At 38.5% G+C, this 23,512-nt stretch overlaps 1 protein-coding gene and 1 long non-coding RNA gene across 5 annotated transcripts in view; one reads left to right on the top strand and one right to left on the bottom strand.

The window, feature by feature from the left end:
* acsl6 (acyl-CoA synthetase long chain family member 6) overlaps positions 1-22,133 on the bottom strand; it is a 38,800-nt gene extending 16,667 nt beyond the window's left edge. Inside the window, exons 1-7 of one of the 3 annotated variants that reach the window (XM_008426876.3) lie at positions 21,795-22,133; positions 8,219-8,439; positions 6,928-7,042; positions 5,744-5,808; positions 3,320-3,421; positions 3,124-3,223; positions 1,937-2,115 (exon numbers count right to left, since the gene is read on the bottom strand). In XM_008426876.3, coding sequence (XP_008425098.1) covers positions 1,937-2,115; positions 3,124-3,223; positions 3,320-3,421; positions 5,744-5,808; positions 6,928-7,042; positions 8,219-8,439; positions 21,795-21,840 — 828 coding nt within the window. In that variant the 5' untranslated portion in view covers positions 21,841-22,133. Of the gene's footprint in view, positions 1-1,936; positions 2,116-3,123; positions 3,224-3,319; positions 3,422-5,743; positions 5,809-6,927; positions 7,043-8,218; positions 8,440-10,017; positions 10,165-14,842; positions 14,952-21,794 lie in introns of those variants that run through there. The other 2 variants (XM_008426879.2, XM_008426877.3) reach the window with 2 other exon arrangements.
* On the top strand, positions 7,051-8,712 carry LOC145554806 (uncharacterized). Of its 2 annotated transcripts, none has more exons than XR_014090811.1 (2): positions 7,051-7,575; positions 8,181-8,712. It is a non-coding gene; the product is annotated as an uncharacterized LOC145554806 (long non-coding RNA). The 2 variants fall into 2 exon arrangements; XR_014090810.1 differs by having other exon boundaries at positions 7,051-7,425.
* Positions 22,134-23,512: the final 1,379 nt, after the last annotated feature.

Below are 23,512 nucleotides of genomic sequence, written 5' to 3' on the forward strand. Positions count from 1 at the left end.
CATAAACACGCAACCATGGCAACGCGTCTGTTGACTCGGTCGGTTCTGGTAACGTAAGAGCCCTGCATTCATCAGATTCTGTAGCGCAAGGAATGGTGCTGATAAACCCCTCGAAGCAGAAGCCTATCTTGTTTATTCATGTCCAGCAGCAGGGAATCGTAACATCTGATTGTTTTGTCTGCCTCTCTTGGCATGTATCTGTGTTTTCTAAAGACTTTTGACTGTAACTCGACTGTAAAAGGTATGATCTCGCTGCAGGCATTATTGTGGGAAGGCATCCAAATGTTTACTCAGCCCGCGATGTTACATGACAGACTGAAAACATCAGGGCTTCTTAAAACTACATGTGCCCAGACGCTCTGCTGTTAATTTAACTGATTGCAAACATTAACCGGGCTGCACAGTGGTGCAGTTGGTAGAGCTGTTGCCTTGCAGCAAGAAGGTTCTGGGTTCGATTCCCAGCCCCGGTCTTTCTGCATGGAGTTTGCATGTTCTCCCTGTGCATGGTGGGTTTTCTCCAGGTACTCCGGTTTCCTCCCACAGTCCAAAAACATGACTGTCAGGTTAATTGGCCTCTCCAAATTGCCCCTAGGTGTGAGTGTGTGTGTGCATGGTTGTGTGTCTCTGTGTTGCCCTGCGACAGACTGGCGACCTGTCCAGGGTGACCCCGCCTCTCGCCCGGTACGCCAGCTGGAGAGGCAGCAGCAACCCTCCCGACCCCACTGAGGGACAAGGGTGTAAGAAGATGGATGGATGGATGGATGGATGGACAAACATTCCCCCTTTTCAAATTAGCAGTTTGTTAAGTTTTTTCACGACCTCAAAAAGCTGCACTCTTTCAACAGGGGGAACAACTCAGTATTTCACCAGCATATCACATCTGCATTAGACCAGTCTCAGTGACGTGAAACAACTCAATATACATAAACCGACTCGGATTTAAGCTGAATTAAATGAGACGTTTCAATTCAGAACACAAACAAGAGAATATTCTGACATTCTCTGAAAAGAGTGATTAAAAACTTAAGAAAATCAGCTATTTCTGCCAAGCTGAAATGCGCAAAAGGTAAATAAGGTTAAGGCACCTGGCCATAAAAATCTTTCACGTTTTGGAGTTTATGTGTTTGTTTTGTTTTGTGGGATAGCTTTTGAGTTTTGATCTTTGTCAAAACAAACAAAAACATTTTGACCTTTGTGCTGAGACATTATGAAGAGTTAATATATTACCTGTAGTGCATTTCAGTAACAGAGAATTCAAAGTGCTTCACGTGAAAATATAAACCAGCAAACAAGAAACAAACATTACATTTTTTTCAAATGTCACCATCAAAATGTATCAACATAAAACTGTAATAAAGACTAAAATTGAATCTATGTTCCAGTTATTAATCAAAGGCAACTTTAAGGAAATGGTTTTAAGCCTCAAGTTGACGTAATTCAGGATTTCAGCATTTTCGCAGTTTTCTGGAAGTTTGTTTCAGATTAGTGGAGCATAAAACCTGAATCCTCCCAATGTGTTTGATTCTGACTGGGGAAGCAAAGTAGACCTGGGATGTCTGGAAGGTTGATACAGCTGAGTCTTTAATTCAGTGATTTATAAACTACCAGCAGTAGTTTAAAGTCTGTTCTCTCAGTGGAAGGACTGTAGAACTGGGTTATGTTCTCCATCTTCCTGCCAGCAGCAGCGTTCTGGATCAGCTGCAGCTGTAAGGTTGATTTTTTTGGCAAACCTGTGAAGTATTTGCTAAAACTGATAAATAGATAAACATCAAGTATCACTAAAACCACCAGAGGATTTCTGTTTTGAGAAGAGGTGTAAATCAAACACTGATCATTTTCTATCTTGGTTGAATCTCCCTGTAAGAACCAAAAATGTTGTAGGCCTCTAATTTTCATTGCAGAGCCTCAGTTTACAGCTACTTCCTGTTTGTCATACCTCGACTTCCTGCAGGGCCTGAACATGGACACCACAGGCTTTGCCACGCGTCTCGAGCTCAGAGTCAAAGGCGTCCATCAGAATGATTCTTCGCAGCTTTGGTGTTTTCTTTCGCTCCACGTTGACCAACAGAACCTGAGCTTTTTCGACTTTGTCACAGATTACCGTGGAGATGTCAGCTGCAACGAAACAAGCACACAAGTGCAAACAAAGCCTTGTGTGAATTTAACCAAATGAGAAACAAAAAAAGGACAAGAAATACATGCAGAATTGATTGGTAATTGATCAGAAGCGTGATGCTAGAAAGTTTTAGCATAGAAGCTCAATGCTTATGTTTTTTAATTTGAGCAACACTGCAAAACTCTTTTTTAAAAGTTTGAATCATCAATCTCACTGCTTCCGCCTTTGTTTACAGTTTATGATAATCCTTTAAGTTGTGGCATCCCAGTCAAGACAACAGTGAACTTAAATGGACATAAACTTGGTAACCACTAGCAAATTGAAGGTTTCTATAGATGTATATCTACAGCATCGTAGATGTAAAACTCTGGGTTGTGAGGATACAGTTTAACAGAAAAAAAGTGACAGGAATGTGGTGGCAACTGCGTTCATGTTGTGGTTTGTTTTCATTGAGCATCGAGTGTAACGTTAAATCAGCTGATTTAAGTTGTATGACTTTAACAGCAAAAATCTTTATCAGCTTCTAAACTGATTTCAAAAGCAAACCTAATGCATCACAACATGCTATTTATATAAAGTCAAACTGGAAGGCTGTGAATAACAAATATGAACAAAATACGGAGTCAAGAGGGTATACCTCCTTTTTACTTATAAATATTACAAGAGTCAAAACTTAATTCTGTGTTGGAAAAATATTGAACTTTTGCTACATGCTTTGATCATATCGGATTTTATCTTATCAAATAAACAAGTTATTCAGTCCTTTGTGATTTAAAGGTTATCGCCTGGTAGGTTTTATGTGTAATGGCTGCCATGTCTCAGTCTAAATCCTGCTTTGGTTTCAGTTGGTGTCTCAAAATCTGAACCTATATAGAATCTGTGAGATTCCCGTTAAGTTGTTTCATTCACCATCTGATGGAAAAATAGCAGCATTTGATAACTAGACGCTCAGCAGGCTTAGCACCAACACCGGTGTGTTTCTAAGACTGAAGGGTGTGTGTTGTTACCAGTGTTAATGATGAACCGTATAGCGTCTGCACCAAGCGTGTCGTAGAGGGGAACCACCACCATGGAGTAGGTGTAACAAGCCAGCTCTGAGATGATCCACTGAAAGAAAACATTTAGAGTTAAACTCAAACAAACCAAAGGAGATTCTTCACAAAAGATATATATATAAAAATAAAAGTATGGAGGAGTATTCACCTCGGGTCTGTTCTGTGCAAACACCCCAATGAACTGGTCGGGGTTGGGTTGGCAGCCCTGGTGCAGAAGGCCTGAGCCCAGATGCTCGGCCCGGGCAGAAACCTGAAAAGTGACGGATTATATCGTCTTTATTAACTGCTATTTAATATGGTGGCACTCAGCAAGGTTTATTCTGTTATGTAAAAAAACAGACTGTCCTAAAGTAACCATGACTTTGAAACTCGGGGGAAAAAAGGCTTGTGTTACTGTAAAAGCAAAATTAGATCAGACGTGTCACCGTTTGACAAAACCCCACGAGCTATTTTCCACCTTGAATTAATTACTTATTGATTCCATTACAGAGCGGCTTCTTCCAAAACGTGAGCGCAGGCAAGTCTGGATTTGTTTTGCTGCTCTGGGAATTTCTGGGAAAGAAAATACATTTCCACCCATCATGCTCCTGTGAAGCATGATGTCACAGACGAACGCTGGAGGTGGCGTAATTCTTATGTTCACTGTAGATTTCTACCTTCTTTCTCTAAATCAAACTTCCTTCCCTGGAGTCATCATCATCATGTCCACTTTGCTGACTTCATAAAACATGAGGTAATCTCCTGAGCGCATTTAACAAGATGCTGAAAGTTTTCAGCTGTGCTTTGACCTAAACAACAAATCACATGTGGGATACTTGCAGCAGTCAGAAAAGCGTGAAAACCAGACTAATTTTCAACTTCTGAAATTGAGGAAACTTTAGTGATCACATGTGAAACTCCCTTTAATACATGTCTCTTACTTCACAAAGGCAAAACAGGAAAAGATCAACTGCTGGTAAAAAAAAAAGAAAAGAAAAAGGATCTACAGACTATTTAAATCTTTCTAATAAATTGGGAATGAAAAAAATCATATTTCTTTTCCATTTTTCCAGCTGCACTGATTGACTCAATAAAACTCTGGTAAAAAAAAAAAAGATAAAAAGTATTTCTTTAAAACAGACAAATATCCCATTTAATAATAGCTGTAAGCTGGTACAAACAAACTGGATATTACATTTTCTTTATTCAGTGTTATTCAAAAGGTATCTTCATTTTTTTATGCAATTAGATTTGATTTATTTAGTCTAAAAAAATCTGTATAAAATGAGAAATAGCGCCTCAATATTTGTGCAGACACTGATTTTAAAATAAATTAGGTTTGTTACAGTAAAATAGTTTCATATGAACCAGGCTGACTAGCAGGCCTGCAGCTAAAATGTCCCGTCCTAAGAAGAACAAAATTGAAGTATTTGAAGGCCATTTAACAATTTCTATAAAATATGCTTTACACTGAAGTAAAAATAAAAATATGGTTCACATTGAGACCCATTTTTCTGTAACACTTTATTTGAAGGGTGTGCATAAGACTGACATGTCATAAACATGACATAACACATGTAATGAACATGAAGGAGTCTTTATGAATGTTTATGACAGTCGTCATGAAGTGTCATTCGGTAAATAATGACACTTTTAATGCAAAGTTGCTCTAAAAGTTGCATTGAAAGTCCATTAAAAGTGTCAACTTTGCATGATTTTGTAAATTATGATAATTTAATGCAAAGTTGGCATTTTTAATGGACTTTCAATGCAACTTTTAGAGCAACTTTGCATTAAAAGTGTCATTATTTACCGAATGACACTTCATGACGACTGTCATAAACATTCATAAAGACTTCTTTATGTTCATTACATGTGTTATGTCATGTTTATGACATGTCAGTCTTATGCACACCCCTTCAAATAGTGTTACCCATTTTTCTTCACAAATCTTCAAAATCAGGGAGACAGAACAACATCCCAGTCAGCTAAGCTAGATGTGTGGCAACAAGAAAACCCAGTGGAGCAAAGTGAAAAAGTTTCTGCTACTACAATAAATGCAGAGACTATTTTAAGGCTTTTAAACGTCTAATTATTGGGTTCTCAATAAATGTGGAGGAAACTTCATGCATATTTCAGCACAAAAATGGAAGGAGGAATGTGTGTTGGCAGGTTCTGCTTCCTCCCACTGGAGCCAGTAATATAATATATATTCTTAACAGAACTAAAATGTTTTATGTAGGTGAAGTCTGCAGCAGCTGAAGCAAAGCCAAGAACTGAAATCTCCTCTCACCACTAGCATCACTGAGGCTTGACAGCAACATTCATGGAGTGAAATCAGTAAAAGGGGGTACTAATCTGGTTACCAAGTCATTAGTAACTGACTCGGCTTAGTCACACCTAAAATATGTTTGGCCTCAATTTAAGAATCCTGAAAGACACACCAGGTAATTCCCCCTGTTTAAGCTACAAATGACTGTCGCAACTACTTGACAGCCCAGTTTATAGCCCATCAGACAGTCTGAACATATTTTAAATCATTTAATACCATCAATAAAAATGATCTACTGAAGGCAGCTGTAGAATTACTCACCTCTTTGTAGGACAGCCATCTGTAGGGCTGGTTTGGGAGTCGAGAGCCCAGGCAGGGTCCATCGCCTGAGGAATAAACACAAATTAAATTAAATATTTTTTTATTCCACTGTGACAGCAGCCAAGTGGCCAAACAGTAATTATTAGTTTTTATTTACTGATTATTTTTAATTCCTAAACAGATAGTTGATCACGAGAAACTTTAGTTTGCATTTTCGCCCTAACCTTTATCATTGTTTATTAGCCCGACTCTTCAGTTGCCTCTTTGGAGTGCACATATTTAGCCAACTTCATTTATCAATCTGCTATACTTTGAAATTTTATAAAAATCTATAGATTACTGTGTCTCAGCTGCAGCAGTTCTCGTTAAACCCCCAGCTGGCTCATTCCACTCTGACTGGGAATTTGCCTTTTATTATTGTTTAGTTTTATTTCTACTTCAGGCAGATGGCTCTGACCCGCATTTTATAAGTTTCTTATTACCACCATTCTGACCAGTATTTGTTTATCAGTTGAGTTTTTGTTAGTTGGTATTAATCCTTCTGTATCAACCTGATCAGGGCATAAGTTTTCCTCATGCCAGGTCAGCTTGTGCTCGTGTTTCTTGGGTTATATCATGAGTTAAAGTTTGTTGTGTTGACTTCTGTTTTGGGACCAACCTATTATTTAAACCTTTTTGTAAATGACTTTAAAATGTTTTTAAATTTGTATGTGCAGTCCCTGACATCAAGCTGCACGTTTCCAAATGCTGGAATTGCTGAGCTTTATAAAAATAATGTAAATAAATAAAATGTAGCAAACTAATATTTTGCTTTTCTTTGCATTGCCTGTTTTTGTCATTTTTATTTAGACCAGAAAGAAAACATCTCCAGCAAACCTCAGCTATCCGTTTCAGAAAATAAAACTTTATTTTTGGTGAATTAGTGTTTTCTTTTTGCACCTGCAGAGGCGTAAAGTTGATTTTCACCATTAAAATTTCTGACTCACACTGATCAAGATCTGGCGACATTGGAAATTAATGATAAAAATAATTTGTTAAGTGGCTAATCTGTTGCTTAATTCGCTTTAAGGCATTAAAAAAGACAGAAACATAAATGTGTCATTGAATAAGATGAAGGGTTTCCATGTGGATAAGAAAAGTACCCAGACTTCATTTCTGAACCCGTTGAGTTACACAACACCCACCAGATATATGCAGGCCTCTCTGAAAGACCTCATACATGGTCCTGGCGTCGTCATGGTAATGAGTGAGCAGCCTGGTCGGGTCGCCCATCATGGATCTTCGACCTCCGTCTTCATGCTGGCAGATAGAGGAGAAGCAGGAAAACACATAAAACTAAACTTAGATCCTCTCTAAGCTTATTGATGTCTTCGTCTTTAAAAAGCCCCTGATATTATCAGAGATGTGTGTGACACCCAGAGTCATACTGCTGACACATCTTTATTCGTCTTGAGACTTCATTCTCATGAGGAACAAATAGAGAAAAAAAATATCTTATGTTTAAATGACTCATTCAGGTTGATAAGACTGCAGAGGATGGGAGGTTATGAAACTTCCAACCGTCCTTAAACTCAGCATCTGAAACGTAGCTTGGCCCCGCCCTGTCGGCCTGTTACTCTGTGGCTCGTTGCTGCTTCAAACACCTTGACAAAGGGAACAAGAAAAACACTTCGAAGCCACAGGTGAGGTTGACAGTTTTTGCCATCAGGATGAAATTCTGTCAGTGAGAGGTCTGTGGTGTGTCGGTGTAAGAACAGATGTTGGTTTTGGTGAACCAAGAGTGGGTGGAAATATTTCAACTGGAGATCATGACATAAAACAAGACAGCCCAGGTATGTGGGTTTACAGAGAAAGGTAATGGCACTACTAGTTTGCAGCGTGATAACAGTGAAACATTTTTGTGATAAAAGGCAGAAGTAGAAAAACTAGGAAATGTTAACCGATTTAAACAATGGATCATATTAAACGCACTCTGGCGCTGAGGTTAATCACTAAGTTTAACTTTGTAAGCTTGAAATATAAATGTGCGTGCAGTTTTGGTTCTTACAAGAATGGCTCTCTATGCTAGCCTTCTGTCGCACGTCAAACAATTAAAATACCAGAAATTATGGGATTTTATATCCAGGAAGTTTTAATAGAAGTCATTTTGTTTTAAATGTTAATTTAGGAATGTTTCTCTCCACTCATTTCTTAGGGAATTTGTGCGATGAGACGACAGTCGCTTGTTCTTATCCAGACAAGCAACTGACATAAAACTTTCCATAACGAGCTGCTGTGAACTAGCTAACCCTCTGTGTTAATATGTAATATTAACGCCCTCAAATTTTCTGATTAATCACATTCATTAACGAGTTAACATTGACACCTCTAGTTTAAAAATGTCTTGTATGTTTCATTCCAAGCCCATTTCCTTAATAATGTTCTGGATCTTTTCTAGCTGTTTAGTTTGTATTCCACATTTGTGGGATCTCTCACCGGCACTTCCTCGGACTGGTGATGAAGACTACAGGGAGGTTTGATGGGTCGAGGCCTGGTGGCAAACCAGTACGCCAACACAGCTGTCAGGGCGCCGATGCCCACCAAGGTGGAGGTCGGCAGGGAGCGAAAGAACTGGCCCAGCTCGTCCATCTCTGGTATCCTCAGGCCACTCATCATTTCCTGGACCTGCATCTTCTCCATTAGGGTGGAACTCAATTCTGCAGAGGAATCAGAGATTTTAAACACTGTTTGGAATACAAACGGAGCTGCTTTTGCAGCTTAGATTGCATCATTTTGATAATTTTTTGCTTGTGCAGCAGGAAAACCAAACATGAGGCTTCTACACATGAATGTATATTTCTTTGGAGCCATGAAAAAAGAAGAAGTAGAAGTAGACAAGGGATTAAAACACAAAACCACTGACACCTGACAGTGGACTGCTGGCATAAGCACAAAATAAATCATGTGAGAAAAGTGGCAAATTGTTCCTACTTCTGAATGCCAAATACATGTTTCTTTCAATGTTCGTCTCGACATAAAGACTGAAAAAATGTGCATAAGTTGATTCTTTTGAACTATCTGTACAATAAAATATTATTTAATGTTTTTTTTTATCTTAGGTTCACATCTAAAAGTTTAAAAATAATTTTCTAATTAACGCAGTTTATGATGTTACATCAATTGACAGGAAATGCCATCTTAAGGCACTTTACATAACATCTAGTTTATATACACAAATGTGGCAACAGTAGAAAAAGTAAAGTGTTCAATAAATTTTGACAGTGTGATGTTTTGAGCTGTCAGCACTAATCCATCCATCCATCCATTTTCTTTCACCCTTGTCCCTCAGTGGGGTCGGGAGGGTTGCTGGTGCCCATCTCCAGCTAACGTTCCGGGCGAAAGGCGGGGTCACCCTGGACAGGTCGCCGGTCTGTCGCAGGGCAACATAGAGACACACAGGACACACAACCATGCACACACACACTCACACCTAGGGGCAATTTAGACAGACCAATTAACCTGACAGTCATGTTTTTGGACTGTGGGAGGAAACCGGAGTACCCGGAGAAAACCCACACATGCACAGGGAGAACATGGAGACTCCATGCAGAAAGACCCCAGGCCGGGAATTGAACCCAGAACCTTCTTGCTGCAAGGCAACAGCTCTACCTGCTGCACCACTGTGCAGCAGTCACCACTAATCAAAATAAGAATTTGTTATTCTCATAGCTTTAAGAAATTTCTTCGTTACCAATATTTTACTTCAGAACTTATAAATATGTTAAAGTTATAACCAAGTTAAGTAAAAGTCAGTTTATTTGTATCGCATGTTTACAACAACCAAAACATCATGGGTAGATGATCAAACAGACATTTTTTTATTAATTTAATAAATAATAATAATAAAATTAATTATAAAATTGGTTTAAAAAAAACAAAACAATACTATGATTAAAAACCTAGACATAATTTCAGCTGCAGCAATTTCCCAAAAACTCAAATCAATTAAGTACTAATCCCCCCCCCCCCTACTGCCCCAGCAAACGACAATCATGACAAACTTAAATGTTCGCCTTCTGGTTGATTACGCTCCGCAATCACCAGACGTAACTCCATCAACAAGCTCCAACTGAAAAGCTTGAGATAAAAAAGCTTTTCACCAGCAGAAATACGGTTACGAAAAGGACAGCAGCCCCAGATGGCGACGGCGCACCCTGGTTGTAAACATCTCTCAGAGAGAAATACAGGAAAAACGTTTCCCAATGGCGCCACAAATGGCAGAAAAATATACCTACCGGCCATAAGCACACCTTCGGAGCTCATTTTCGGAACCGCCTGGTAAAAATTACTGACCCAACTCCAGAAAACAGAATCAAGACTGGATGTTTCAGATACTCGGGATGAATTAAGTCTCGACTCGATTTCGCAAAAGCAGTTGCCATGACGATTTATTCCGTACAGCTAGCCTTGTTCCAGGGCAGGCTAAGCTAGTCCTGAGCCAATGTGTTTATCAATGATTCCGTTTTATTATCTCTCATTTGGTCTTTTTTAAACCAGCCTGCATTAACAAACCGGCATTTAAGTTTTATTATTATTTTAACATTACGATGGTAGCCTATTACCAATTTCGTAATCATCTATGTAGGCGCTACTTGCCTGTGTTTCTGAGTATACTACCGTTAAGTTTTATTGTTTTGAGGGGATTCAATGAAGGACGGCAACTTACTGATGCATTTTTAGGTTTAATGGCAATAAATCCTCAACTTAAAAGTAATCTTAAAAGTTTGTTTGCAACTTAAAATAACTAATAATAAAAAGCACAGTTTAAGTCGCACAATGTTTAAAACGTGTACTTATTACATCAGAAACAACTTGTGCCTCTATCAAGGCGGCTAATAAAATACATTATAAGCTCCGTTACGTCTTTTCGTTAAGCAGTTAAACAGGAAATTGTCCCTTCAAAATAAAAGCGTCACGACTCAGACAGGAAGTACGATTGGTGGGGACCTTCTAAAAGTCACTTGTGTAAGATGTGTATTTTTTTAAAAAACAAAACTTTTTTTAATAAAGAAAATGTTCTTAAAAAACAATTGGTGAAGGGCTCAGCCTATTGATTGATGGTCAATAAGTTCGTCCAATCACCCAACCTTATTCCGTACCAGTTTGAGTTAAACACACGCACAGTTTCAAGCACATTTTCAGACATCGTCTTAAATTGATTCACTAAAAATCAAACTTTTGTGCCAACAAATTATGGTTGCAAATGCCTAAATAAGGGGTCTTCCCACAGATTTCTAATTTGACTGCATAAAACATCTCCTGAGTACTACAGTAATATCTACACCTACCATTCTTATTGTTCAGTTTCTGCCACATACACGTGTACAGAGAAACACACACACATTGCAACATGCATAATTTAGCCAAGGGGGAGTCAGTTTCCAACAATGACTAAACGGTTTCCGTCCATCCCCTTGAAATGAGTCAGAGATAGTATCACCTGATCACACATGCATTGCTGAGAAAATAGTACAGCCAATCAGTGTCACTTCCTCCATCACTCCGACATACAGAAAGCCACACCGAATCACTTATATTCAAACTTTACAGATAAATAACAAAAATATCCAAAGCTACGCAAGCACTGGCTGGCTTCCTCTTTCACATATTTGGCAAAAGGCTACTTTTATTTTTTACAACTACTACATATAAGGGAAGCTGAATCATAACAACACATTTTGCAGGATGATAAATAGTCCAAAAGGTTATTGTGATAAATGATAATATTGTTGTTTGAGACCATTTTCAAGTAATACAATGGTAATGTGATTATTATTATTAATGAACATTTAACACTGGAACTGGAAGACATTTTAAATACCCAAATAAACAGACAAAACAGAAACAACAAATAAAATGAATTAAGGAGTCTCTGAAAACAAAATTATCCTTTAAAAAAGGTTTAGTTGAGACCAAAGTGAATTTTTTATCCAATTTTTGGTAGAAAGAGAGAAAAGAGAAAAACAATAAATGATGCAAATAGAAATTATTGAGCACGTTTTAATTTATCATGCAATTAATTGATTTATTGCTTATTGTGACAGGCCTATTAGTAAAAAATAATAATAATAATAATTTTGATGGCATTTTAAAAGATTGAGATCCTTTTTACCAAACAGCTGCAAAGCCTAAATACATATTTTGATAGCTTGCTAAATTTGTACAAAATTCTGCCGACCACTGCATGATAATCGTCATAAATATTTAGAAACATCACTTCTATGATTTATCACCATCTGAAATTTCTTCTTTACAGAAATGCCACTGATAACAGTGCCATAAATCAGAGAAAAACATATTTTTTAAACAATAAAAGAGCAGGCTTTCTTCTATGCTACCAAATACACAGAACGTGGCACCGGACTAACATTATGTTGTATGTTGTAGCAATAACTCATCATGTTTTCTCTGCATGTGTTCAGCTGTAGATTCCTCAAATTTAATTTACCAAACACACACTGGGCATTCGTCCGTTTAATTCAGTTGAGTCTGTGTTGTGACAGAAAACACGAGTGCCTGGAAAACCACAACAACCCTCGAATATGTCTGACAACAGATCCATAAACACCAGACGCATGTTTACCATAACAGCACTGCTGGACAGAAATCCCTTCTATATTTGTCGTTACTTTTTCTATATATGCAGTTATTGTAAAAATAATAGGGATTAAGAGCTCCTTAAGAGTCAGGGATGTTTTTTTTTTCCCAACTTGTGTTCCCATCTTAAGTACGTAAATTTCACAAAAGTTTGCGGACATGTGTAAGGATAGAGAAGAAGCTATGTGCCAGAGTTTATTCTGGTTAAATAATGTTCAGTTCAAGCGTCCCGGTGCGTACAGCTGGAATGTGTTCCACAAAATGTCACAAGAAGCAAAAATCTGGCAAAGTTTCAAGAGTTTGGAATACAGAGTGAACTAAAACATTTGAGATGAGGACATTGTATTACAGCCTGAAGATCTAAAACGTCTAAATATTGTTTAAAGTTCAATCCCTTACCATACATAAAGCACTTTAAACAACCACAGCTGATACAAATTGCTGTACATTAAAACACAACACAACAATAAAAAATAAAAACTCTTACAATTTAAAACTAGATCCCGCTGGAGTTGAAAGCCAAGTAAAATAGATGGGTTTTAAGACGAGCTTTAAAAGTGGAATAAAATATCAAATATGCTGCAAAGCAAAATTGAGCCAGTAGCTTGAGTCCAGTGAGTTAGCTACAAAGTGTGAAGATATGCATAAAAACATGAGCTAGTCCTTTAAAATGTTGTTTTTATATCCTACTGAAACTAAATATCATGTACTATAAGGTGAAATAAATTCATAAAGTTATAGCTTTAGGTGATAAATGTAATTTTTTAAAAGATGTAGCTAAATTCTCACACTTTATCAATGGAATACTTCTAAAATAACAATAAAACTAATGGAATAACTCTTATTCCATTCTTAAGTACGCATTTATTGTTTAATTGTGATTTTAGTTATATTTTTTGGAAAATTAATTTCTCCGCTCTCGGAATTAGCCGTGATTAGCAGAGCAAAATGAAGAATCAATATTGAGGATAGATCTTGTCAAAATTGACCATAAATATAGAAAGAAATAAATGTCACATATAATATTGTGTCCAAAAAACGAAGAATAAGAGAATAAGAATGTTCCCAACTTATCTGATTGTCCAGTGGAAAATAAATTAAATTTGAGAGTGAAAATGTTTTAGCTTATCTTACCAAATAAATAACTTGGCTAAATCTGCATTACAAAGCTTGCAAGATGTAGATTATTTATTTGCGTTAAACGAGGATTGGACAGTGGAGTGGCGTGTCTGAAGAGAGAAGCTGATGAAGAGAAATGGACCTGCTCTAAATATAGACAGACTCTGTAACCCACTGACACCACTGTGCAGATAGCCGGAAAAAAATAGAGTGCGGGTGGTTACAAAAGCATCCTCGTACACAAATACAGATGCTTACAAATGCTTCACCTCAAACTGGACACAGTGAAGAGGATTTATACACAAAACATCAGACATCCACTTTTTAAAATGGGAAATCTGACTGACCAGCACCAATCTCTAGATTTATTTGTACGTCACAAATAAATGTACATCTGCTGATCATTCTTTGTCACCCAATACCTGTCTAAACAAGTCACAAAATCTGATGCAGATCTGATGCACAGTGTGGACATAAATCTGCAAATAATCCAGAACCGACATGCCTGTATTCCTACCTGGAATTAGCCTGACAGCAGCAGGAGACACACAGCCAATCCAGACCTCTAACTGAACTGGTCCTCATTATTTCTGCTTCCCCTCCATTGTTTTATAAACTCTACTGTTGGCTGGACATGCAAGCAAACTGCACTGAGGCAAGAAGAACAAATATTTAAATAATTCTTAGATTTAAGAATGGCGCCATGTTTGTTCTCATTAGGAGAATGTGGATGGAGAGATGGAGCTTACATTAACGTTTAAAAAATAAAATAAAATAAAGTAAAGGTGAGGCTTGTAAAGCCATGTGGAGTCGATATTCTGAGAATTATCCATTCTGAATCCGGTTTCAAAAATGGTTCTGGTCTCTCCAGATGCTGAATCTGTGTGGATGCACAGCCTAACGATAAAAAACCTTTGCAGATATACCTAAAACACACTGATGAAATAATCACGGCTCAATCTATTCCAGATTCCAGGTTCTACTGAAACTACAAGCATAATCCCTGGATTTATCCAACAAACTGATTAAACATTTTCCAGATATAAATGTTCGTGGCTCTGAGTCAGCAAACAGGACTACACTACACTACATGGCCATTTGACACAACAATCATTATGGTATCAACCTAACAGCAGCAGAAACTCATTAATAAACAACTTCAAAAGTAAATATTAACATTTATCCAGAGTAGTTTTAGCATTATGCTAACCAGAGCAACGTTCGTGTCTAATTATCAGCAAAGAATAAATCATAGCAGCTGATGAACAGAAAAACAATAAAAAAGAAAAGAAAAGAAAAATACGGCAACGAAAACTAATAAAACACCAAAGAACAGAAACTTACCGAATATTTTAAAAATCCTCTGCATTGTTATTGAAGGTGGATTCACGGTCTGAGCTTTCCCTCCACTTCCGTCGACGCCATCGAGCGACTGTATCACCATAGCAACCCAGTGCTTTACGACATCTGCCATAGCAATGGCGTCCGGAAGACATCGCCTCTGCGGCGCGTTGATAGTTAATTGGTTGCGACTACATCTGTTATGACATAACCAAAGTCTTTGCTAAAGTCTCTTATAATAACACATACGTGTTGAATGTAATGACGACCCAGATGCAGGTAACAAAAACTAAAAAAAAACTCAAATGAAGGTAATATAAACAAAAAAAAAACTTTCACTATAAACAAAGTGATGATACAACAAATCCAATAATTTAGGGAATAAAATTAAACGCATTCAGCGCAGATCAGGAAGAAGCTGGGACTCAGAAATGACCAAAGACAACTGAAGATCTCATGAGGAAACTAAATCCTGCAAGGATCAGAGGTTAAAACCCTCCAGTAGATACAGCAGAGATACAAATCATAAAAGGAAACAATTATAACATCTCAATCTCTGAAACAGAAAAACACGAAGAGACAAGATAAAAATTGATGTACCATCCAAATGTACAGAATGCCTTTATTCAGGAGATCATAAATTTGAATAAACAAAGTAGTTTCTTGAAATATCTGAAAGCCATTTTTGTCCCACAGTAACCTCAATAAGGCACCCCAGTGACACACACACACATCCAAATAAATACATACATCCACACACAGGGTTTGAAACCTGTCCCTGCTGCCCTCTGCAAGGACTGTTGCTTCAGCTGGAGGGACAAAGTAACAGCAGGCCTGCAGAATCCCCATCAGTAACATCAATGACCTCCGTAAGGAGGAGAACTTTAAGACCTTGCTTTCAAAATAATAAAAAAGTGAAATACTATATTCCTAAGACCTGGCTTTGCTTTCATTGTGTCCCCATATGAAAAACGTTAAAGTTTGGAGAGAGCCATTGGGATCACATCTCTGGAACTGTGGCAAGGCGCTCCACTCACAAATTAAGCAAACTATAACCTGAATGGTGCCATTTATTTATAGCCCCTTCCCTTCCTGCACTCATATTCTTGTGTGGCTGAAAAGCTGCTTTCTCTGGTGACTTTGGCTATTGAGAGTCAGTGAGACATGTCGTGGCAAGCTGCCACTGCTGTTCACCGGAAATTAGGTTAGAACAAACACTCTTGATAAACACTGACATTAAATTAACCTGAGATAATTGAAATCTGATGGAATATCCTTCATATAATAAAACAGCAATGCTTTTATTAAGATAGGACTTTAAAAAATATGCAAACAGAGAAGTCTGACTGAAGTTGTTCTCAATCAAATTTAACAGGAGGGCAAATATGTTCACCTATTGTAATGCAGATGGATATGATTTAGTCCTAAAGTGTCCAAAGTGAGGTCCAGGGGCCATTTATGGCCCTCTGAATGATTCTGGTTGGCCCTTGATCACAGTTCATGCATTTGATGCAGATTTAAAAAGGATGTTGAGGTGACGTTTTACTTAAAATGGAAAATATAAGGTGCAACACAAAGTATTCATCCAGGATTTTACTTTTAATTTCATTTATTAGTAATAGGGACCAAAGCATTCAGAGGCTTTAATGCAGTCTTATGTACACCTATTTCATAAACTTGTCAAAATAAATTTTCTGCTCCTAAAAAGACACAAAAAATTCCGAAGATGAAAAATTTAGTATATGATTTGCAGTTTAAAAACAAAAATCAAGAGGAGATGCAACAAATTAAAGCTCAGGCTTTTGAGATTATTAACTTTACTCCCCATAAATTTGGGTTTTATAGAATATTAGCAAGTAGAAAAGCCATAAGAAGTTCAGCAGTTTTCCACACATCAAACATAAGGAGGAAGGTGTTTTACTCAGATGAGAACACAATGTAAGTTTATGGCCTTCATGTGGCAGAAATGGACGCTGCACATCCCCCTGAACAGACCTTCCTTATAAAATAATGGTGGTGGCAGTATCATGCTGTGTAAATTCCTTTTCTCCACAGAGATATGGAAGCTGGTCAGTGTTGATTTAAAGACGGAAATAACTTAGACTGCAAACGCAGCAGAACTGCAAAGAATAATGTCTTTGCCTATGAGGCAATTTTTATGATGCAATAATCAAACTTCTACATCCCGTCCACTCAGATGTTGTGTGGACATATTACACACACACAGTTGCATAGACAAATGGCGAGATAAGCAGAGAAATACACCTTTTTGCTAAAGATGGGATTTAAATTTCTCAAAACGGGAAAAAGTTAGCAAAGTGAAGTAACTGCAGTCTTCTTGCATTACTCTGTCTTGCTCAATACCAAATGTTTAAATATAGAAAACGATTCAGGAAGTTATCATGACTGAATAAAATTGGTCTTCAGCACCAAACAAACCAGAATCAGGACATAAACATCCTTGCCAACTTTAAAATTTAATGATAAATGTACTGTCAATATAGTAAGATGCCAGATTTATTTAATAAATCATGATTAATATTGAGTAGATGTCAGGAGGTAGACGTCAACATTTCCAGTTAGGAGGAAGTTTGGCTGAAAAACCGAACAGATGCAGATTTAAAACAGAAACGTTTAGCACACATGCTGTGGACGAACAGCTGAGTAAACAAAAATAAACAATTGACCTTTCCATACATACATGAGTGGATTTAAACAGTGGAAATACAGCTGCCAAAAATCAGAATCAAACCGTAAAAATTAACAAATTCAGCCACAGTTAATTTGGGATAAAAAATGGTAGAATATAAAGGGTTTGCATTCAAAGAGGATAGAAATCTTCACATAGAATGACTCGCATGCTGTGCTGTTCATTTTTATAACTTAAAGCGTTGCTGTAGCACAGTCTAAAGCCAGAGTACCGGAAACTGATGCTTAAAATAATAAGTTCAGCTATTTTTACATCCACTCTTTTTGTCGTTTTGACTTAGCAAAACATTTTTAGCACCCAGAAGTTTCACAATGGTTCAGCGCTGGTGAATGGGACAGACACACTTCTTACAGCGAATCAGGCTTAGAGGGAAGTGAAGTCGACTTCTCGTCCTTAAGTCCCGCCCCATCGCCTCATCCGAGATCCATCACCAATGATTATAGTCCAGTGTGGGGAGATTACAGCCTATTAGCACAAAGGCAGATGACCAGTAGTAACCTCACTGCTGTACTCGATTTATACATTATTCATCTTAAAAGAAGTGTCTCAGCTTTCTCCTTTAAAATGCAATTCATCTTTGATTTACGGTTTTACTTTGCCTCAGTGTTGTCTCAGTGTTTTTCCTTTTTAACACTCAGTCCTGCTCTGTCACCACTTACTTTTGCTGCAACACTGATCTCAACTTGTTCCTGTCGATCTCTATGAAGGTCAGTCACCAGCATCCAGATACACACACACACACTAACACACACACGTATCCTTCTGCTTCATTGATGCAGCACAGCTGGTGACTGCCATCATCGCATGTGCAGTGAAATAATAAAACAATGACACAACAAACAGAAAATTAAGCAGCAGCAGCAGGAATTTCTGAATAAGGAAAACAAGTAAAAGTATAAAAGATGACAAGCAAATAAGATTTCTAGAAGCTTTAAAGAGGTTGTGGTCTAAGCAGCAGGACTTACAGGGGTGTCCAGGAGCCTGATGTGCGTGCCTGGTTGTGTGGGTGTGTGGGTGGTGTTGTGTGTGTGTGTGTGTGTGTGTGTGTGTAAGTGCATAAATGTGTGTGATGTCTCAAAGGCAAACAGGCGGACATCACATCATGCTCTGCAGACTGGTGATTACCTGCAGAACTGCACCAGCTAGATTAAGCTGAGGCAAGCAAGAGGAGCGCTTCGGATCAGCTTGGCCCTCGCTGGCTTCCGTATCACACCACTCTGAGCTCGACAGACGCTGCACGCTCTTGCCACACCCCTCCCTTCTCCTGCCTCCTTTCTCTCACCACTCTCTCCATCTCTGACACTGAATACAGGCTCACCTTGTCCCTCACTACATGAAAATGATACTCAGCCATATGTTAGGTTGCACATAGTGACAAAGAACTAGCATGCAAATAAAACGCTCCTGTCCAAACTGCAGCCGGACATTCAGACAAAGGGCAGAGACTCGTGGGAGGTGGTTCTCTTTTTCATTTGACTGCCAAATCAGAACAAATGACGACTTTAAAATCTTAAATCTGAAAGTTCCCATTTAATCTGAACGCATCTCTAATTTTTATGTCATTCTGATGAACAATTCAATCACAGTGGTGGAAAAAAAAACACTTGTTTTGTTATAGTAAATTGCAAATAAATGTTTTAATGAATAGTTTTTACATTTTTTTTCTGAGGCTTATGACTTTTTATCTTTAATCTCTTCCATCAACTTGCTAGTAGAAAATTAACCTCTTTGGCTAAACCTGCCATATTTATGTGACATATTCATGTTAATTAATATGCATTGTCTACTTTATGAGAAATAAATAAATCAAATCTAGATCTAGTATTGTTATGTCTTCAGCTTTAGCACTTTAGGCTGAGCTGGTGCCCGTCGTCCCACACAGGAAAGAGTCGGGCCTGAATGCTGAACCAGCAGTGAGGCTCTCAGACGGAGCGCTGCCATATCCCAGCATCCTGTCTGACCAAGCTGCTGCAAAAGATTGATTACAAGGGATTTTACAATTCCTTTAGATGTACAGGTAAAGAAGTTTGCTTGGCAGTTCTCACCCATTGCAGAAGTGAACTAGATATTTTGCACCAGGAAAGCTGTTTAAGCAATCACCCAAAAGGAGTCAGAAAGTTTCTGATGCCAAATTAAAAGCAAGAAGATGTTGTGTTAGCTGCTTCCTGCATAATGGGTGTGGTGAAGCTACCTTTACTACTTCAATGAAATATTGAGGAAGGAAAAGACTTGGATTACATGCTGCGCAGGGCTACACTGGATGAAGATTACATTGAATTATTTAAAGTGAGGAGCAGCAGGGTGTCTGGATGACAGGGCAGGTAAAAGATGTCGAGAACCTCTCCCTGAGGAACGCCTCCAGCCAGCGCAATCAGACCTAAAGGGAATCATCTCAGGCTAAATTTGCTAGTGTGAAAGGAATCAGTTCAAAACTGTAAATTACATTTGCAGGAAGCATTTTACCAAAATGTCATGCATCAATGCAGACACAGATCTGAAAGCAGGTTCAGCTGCTCTACAGCCAACAAGAAAATTACTGTGCAATTACTAATCTTGCAAATATAAATGCAGTGAAAGGATGTGGATTATTCACCATTAGTTTTACAAATGTTTGGACAAACTAAGCACTAAATGTTAAAGTAGTAGAGCTCTGTTTCAGAAAAATAATTAAATACAGACATCAGAATTAGATCAAATACCAAAAATCATTACTTGAGTCAATTTACATTAAACACAAAGCTTAAAAATACAATGTTTGAGCTCCACATGTAGTTATAGTAATATTAATAATAATTCTTTTTCTTTCAGTTTAGATGAAGAAGCAGGTCTGCTCATCTAAATGAATGGCATAAAATTATTATAATTATCTGAGTCATTTCCCTTTTATTGTAAAGTTTCCATTCAGCTGGAAACTGAATGTTTAATGTTTGCAGCAAATGAGCTGATGATTTAAATCAGGTGAGCACAAATGTCTAAAACATGTTTGGGAATACATTAAATATAATATTCTTCATTATGTGCACTGCAGTTTCCCCTGTGACCTTGAGGATAATTCCCCTTTGAACCCTGGTGACCTCCCTGATTGGAGCATCTCTAAAATCATTCCTGATTAGGAGGAATTAGCATTAAAAGTAACTAGCCTCTGATTCAACTCTTTACACTGAAATAAAGCAACCTAAAAGCGTAATGATGGGGAAAACAAATCTCATCAGGGTTATTAGAGATTTCCCGCAGCTTATCTTCATAGCACCTTGTAGTAAAAGCCTGTCTGCCTCTGTCCGGGTGGGGGTTGGGGTGTAGGTAGGAGCACGCCGCTCTCGCCATGTTTTTGCCGGTAGGCCGCAGGATTCAGCACCACCTCGCTCCTGGACAGCTCCCGCCAATCAGCGGCGCTCTTCTGCACCGCGTCATCCTTCCTCATCCTCCTCATCCTCCCTCCCTCCATCATCGGAACATGCATGGCGGAGGACATCTCAGACAAAATGCTGACTTTCACGGCCTGCATACGTGTGAAACGGCGCACTGACTGTAAACAGAGGAAACGGCGCGGGGCTCGTTCTGAACGCTTCCTCATTTCGGATGAGGCTCACTGCGGCAAATCAGCCCAAAAGACAAGAGATATGAGCTGGAGATGGTGGGGAGGCTTGAAAATGACGTGTGTCCGGTTTCCAAGCACAATGTCACACGACCTTATAGCAGCTGGCAGGCCATAAAAGCACGAGTTTATCCCATTTCGCTCATAATAAGAGCGATAATTTAATATCTGGAGGGTTACGTTGTTTTGTCTGGTTAAGTGAAAGGATGTCCGCGTTTTGTTTTACGGCGCATGGCATCAGGTCCAACATGAACAGATACCTGATTAAAGGTAGCCAATCTGACCGAAGCTTTATTTCTCGGATTATAAAGCACATTTTTAGATTTTGCTACTTTAATGTTTGCAGCGATGCTGCTTTTGGAGGCTACTCGTGTTTCCTGAGCATCATTTAAAAAAATACATAATGGCGTTATTACAGCGCAGGCAACGCGCCAGCAGCCAAAACGTGTCAAGGTTTACACAAATCAAATCAACTCCGGTTAAAAACAGACGGATCTCTACATCTGTGAAGCAAAAAAGCCGGAACACCGGCAATGAATGGCACACAATGAAGCTCTGCCCCTGCGAGACACAGAAGCAGGTGCAGCGGCTATCGGCTAAAGGAGAACCAGGATGAATGCTAAAAAACCACCAGCAGAGATGGAACTCACCTAATATAATCCAGAGAGACCCAGAGACCAGGACGAATGCGAGCATGTCTCTCTCATGGAGTCAGGTGTCCCGGTGCGGGTCGGGAGCGGCTCACAACTGCAGCATCGACTGCAGCAAGTCGCCGACAATCTAGGAGATTAAGGAGGGACGGTGGGGAGAGGGGGAGGGGGCTGCGTGGGTTGGAAGGGGGGGAAATATCTGGGACCGGCAATTGAAGGGAAGGGGTCGTTCCGGGCAGGAGGGGGTCTCAGCGTGCAGAATCTGCTTTAAAATAAACGACAACACGTGTAGCTGAGGAGGAAGAAGAAGAAGCGGGCAGCATCCCTCCTCCAGCGCCGTCCACCTTCACCTAGTTGGACGCTGCGCAATGGCAGACTCTCCTGATGACAATAAACGGCTTGTAGGTCAGGTTGAGCCTCTAATGAAGTTTGTTTTCTATGTCAATTAATGATCAACCACAAATTTAAAAAGTCATCCAATACTGGTTACCCCTGGTTCATCCTGGAAAATTATTTTATTTTATGTTTTTATCTGGAAAATGTTAAGGAATACAACTTTTTGTATCTGAGTGTTGATTTATTTTTGTTAATTTGATTGATTTGTTTGAAGGGGATGCGCCGCCACATCACGCCATCCCTGCAGCTCAGCACGCTGTGACACGGAGTAACTTTGCATCAGAGTCACGTGGTTCAGAAAGACACGCCCACTGAACTAAAGTAACCTTGAGAAAGGCTGACACAGACACAGAGGGTGGGTTAAACACAGATGGAGGGGAGGAAGTAAGAATTACATAAAAATAACTACACGACCACATAATTCACGTATCAATGCGTTACGATGCGCCTTTATCTGACCAGTTCCATCCAGATGTCTTCCCTCAGTTGATGTCTTATTCTGCTTCTGCTGACTCACCTTTTTAAATGGGTCACTGGTAAAGACCTGTTCTTTTACATCTGCAGGCAGGAAAAAAAAGACTCAAAGCTCAATGAAAAAAAAACAGAGAGCTAAGCCGTTCATTCATGCACAATGTCAAGCAAATTTACAAGCAGAGTAGCCAATGAAGTTACAAGCAATCCTCTTTTTATCTTCATTAAGTTTGTAAATGTTTATCAGGTTACCTGATATTTCACGTCAGGAGAAAAGCTGAATGAAAGTGGGCGAGGTAAAGACACATATTTGATGGCTGAGTTTATTTATTTTGCACTGGGATCAAAGTACACACACAACTCTGGGTTAAAAGTTTCATTTAAAAAAATCCTACTCACTATTTTGAACAAAAAAATACAGGAATTCAGACACATTATTGTTTCCTAACATCTTGTCATCTGGATAAAAAAGAAAAGATCAGGACACCACATTGATTATTCAGTTGTTATTGATAAATTAGGACAACAGCAAACCTGATTTTACTTGGTAAACAAACACTTTTCAACAAAGTGGAGCATTTTAGCTAAGATGTTTTAAATTTCTTTGATTACAAATCAAATAAGTTTATTCACTTGATTTAACAAATGTATCTGATAACATTTACTCTACATGAGTGAAAATGAAGCAGGATGAAGAAATTACATTCTCATTGTAATCGCAAACATGCATAAGATTACATTTTTTAGTTTAAAGTATAGCATTTTTTTACAACTTCTCATCCAAAATGAGTTCAGTGAGACTCTTTATCCTCAGCTCCAGAATCAATGGTCCAAAGAAACTGGTTGGAAGA

The sequence above is a fragment of the Poecilia reticulata genome, chromosome 14, assembly GCF_904066995.2.
Source record: "Poecilia reticulata chromosome 14, P_reticulata-male-v2, whole genome shotgun sequence".
NCBI lineage: Eukaryota > Metazoa > Chordata > Actinopteri > Cyprinodontiformes > Poeciliidae > Poecilia > Poecilia reticulata.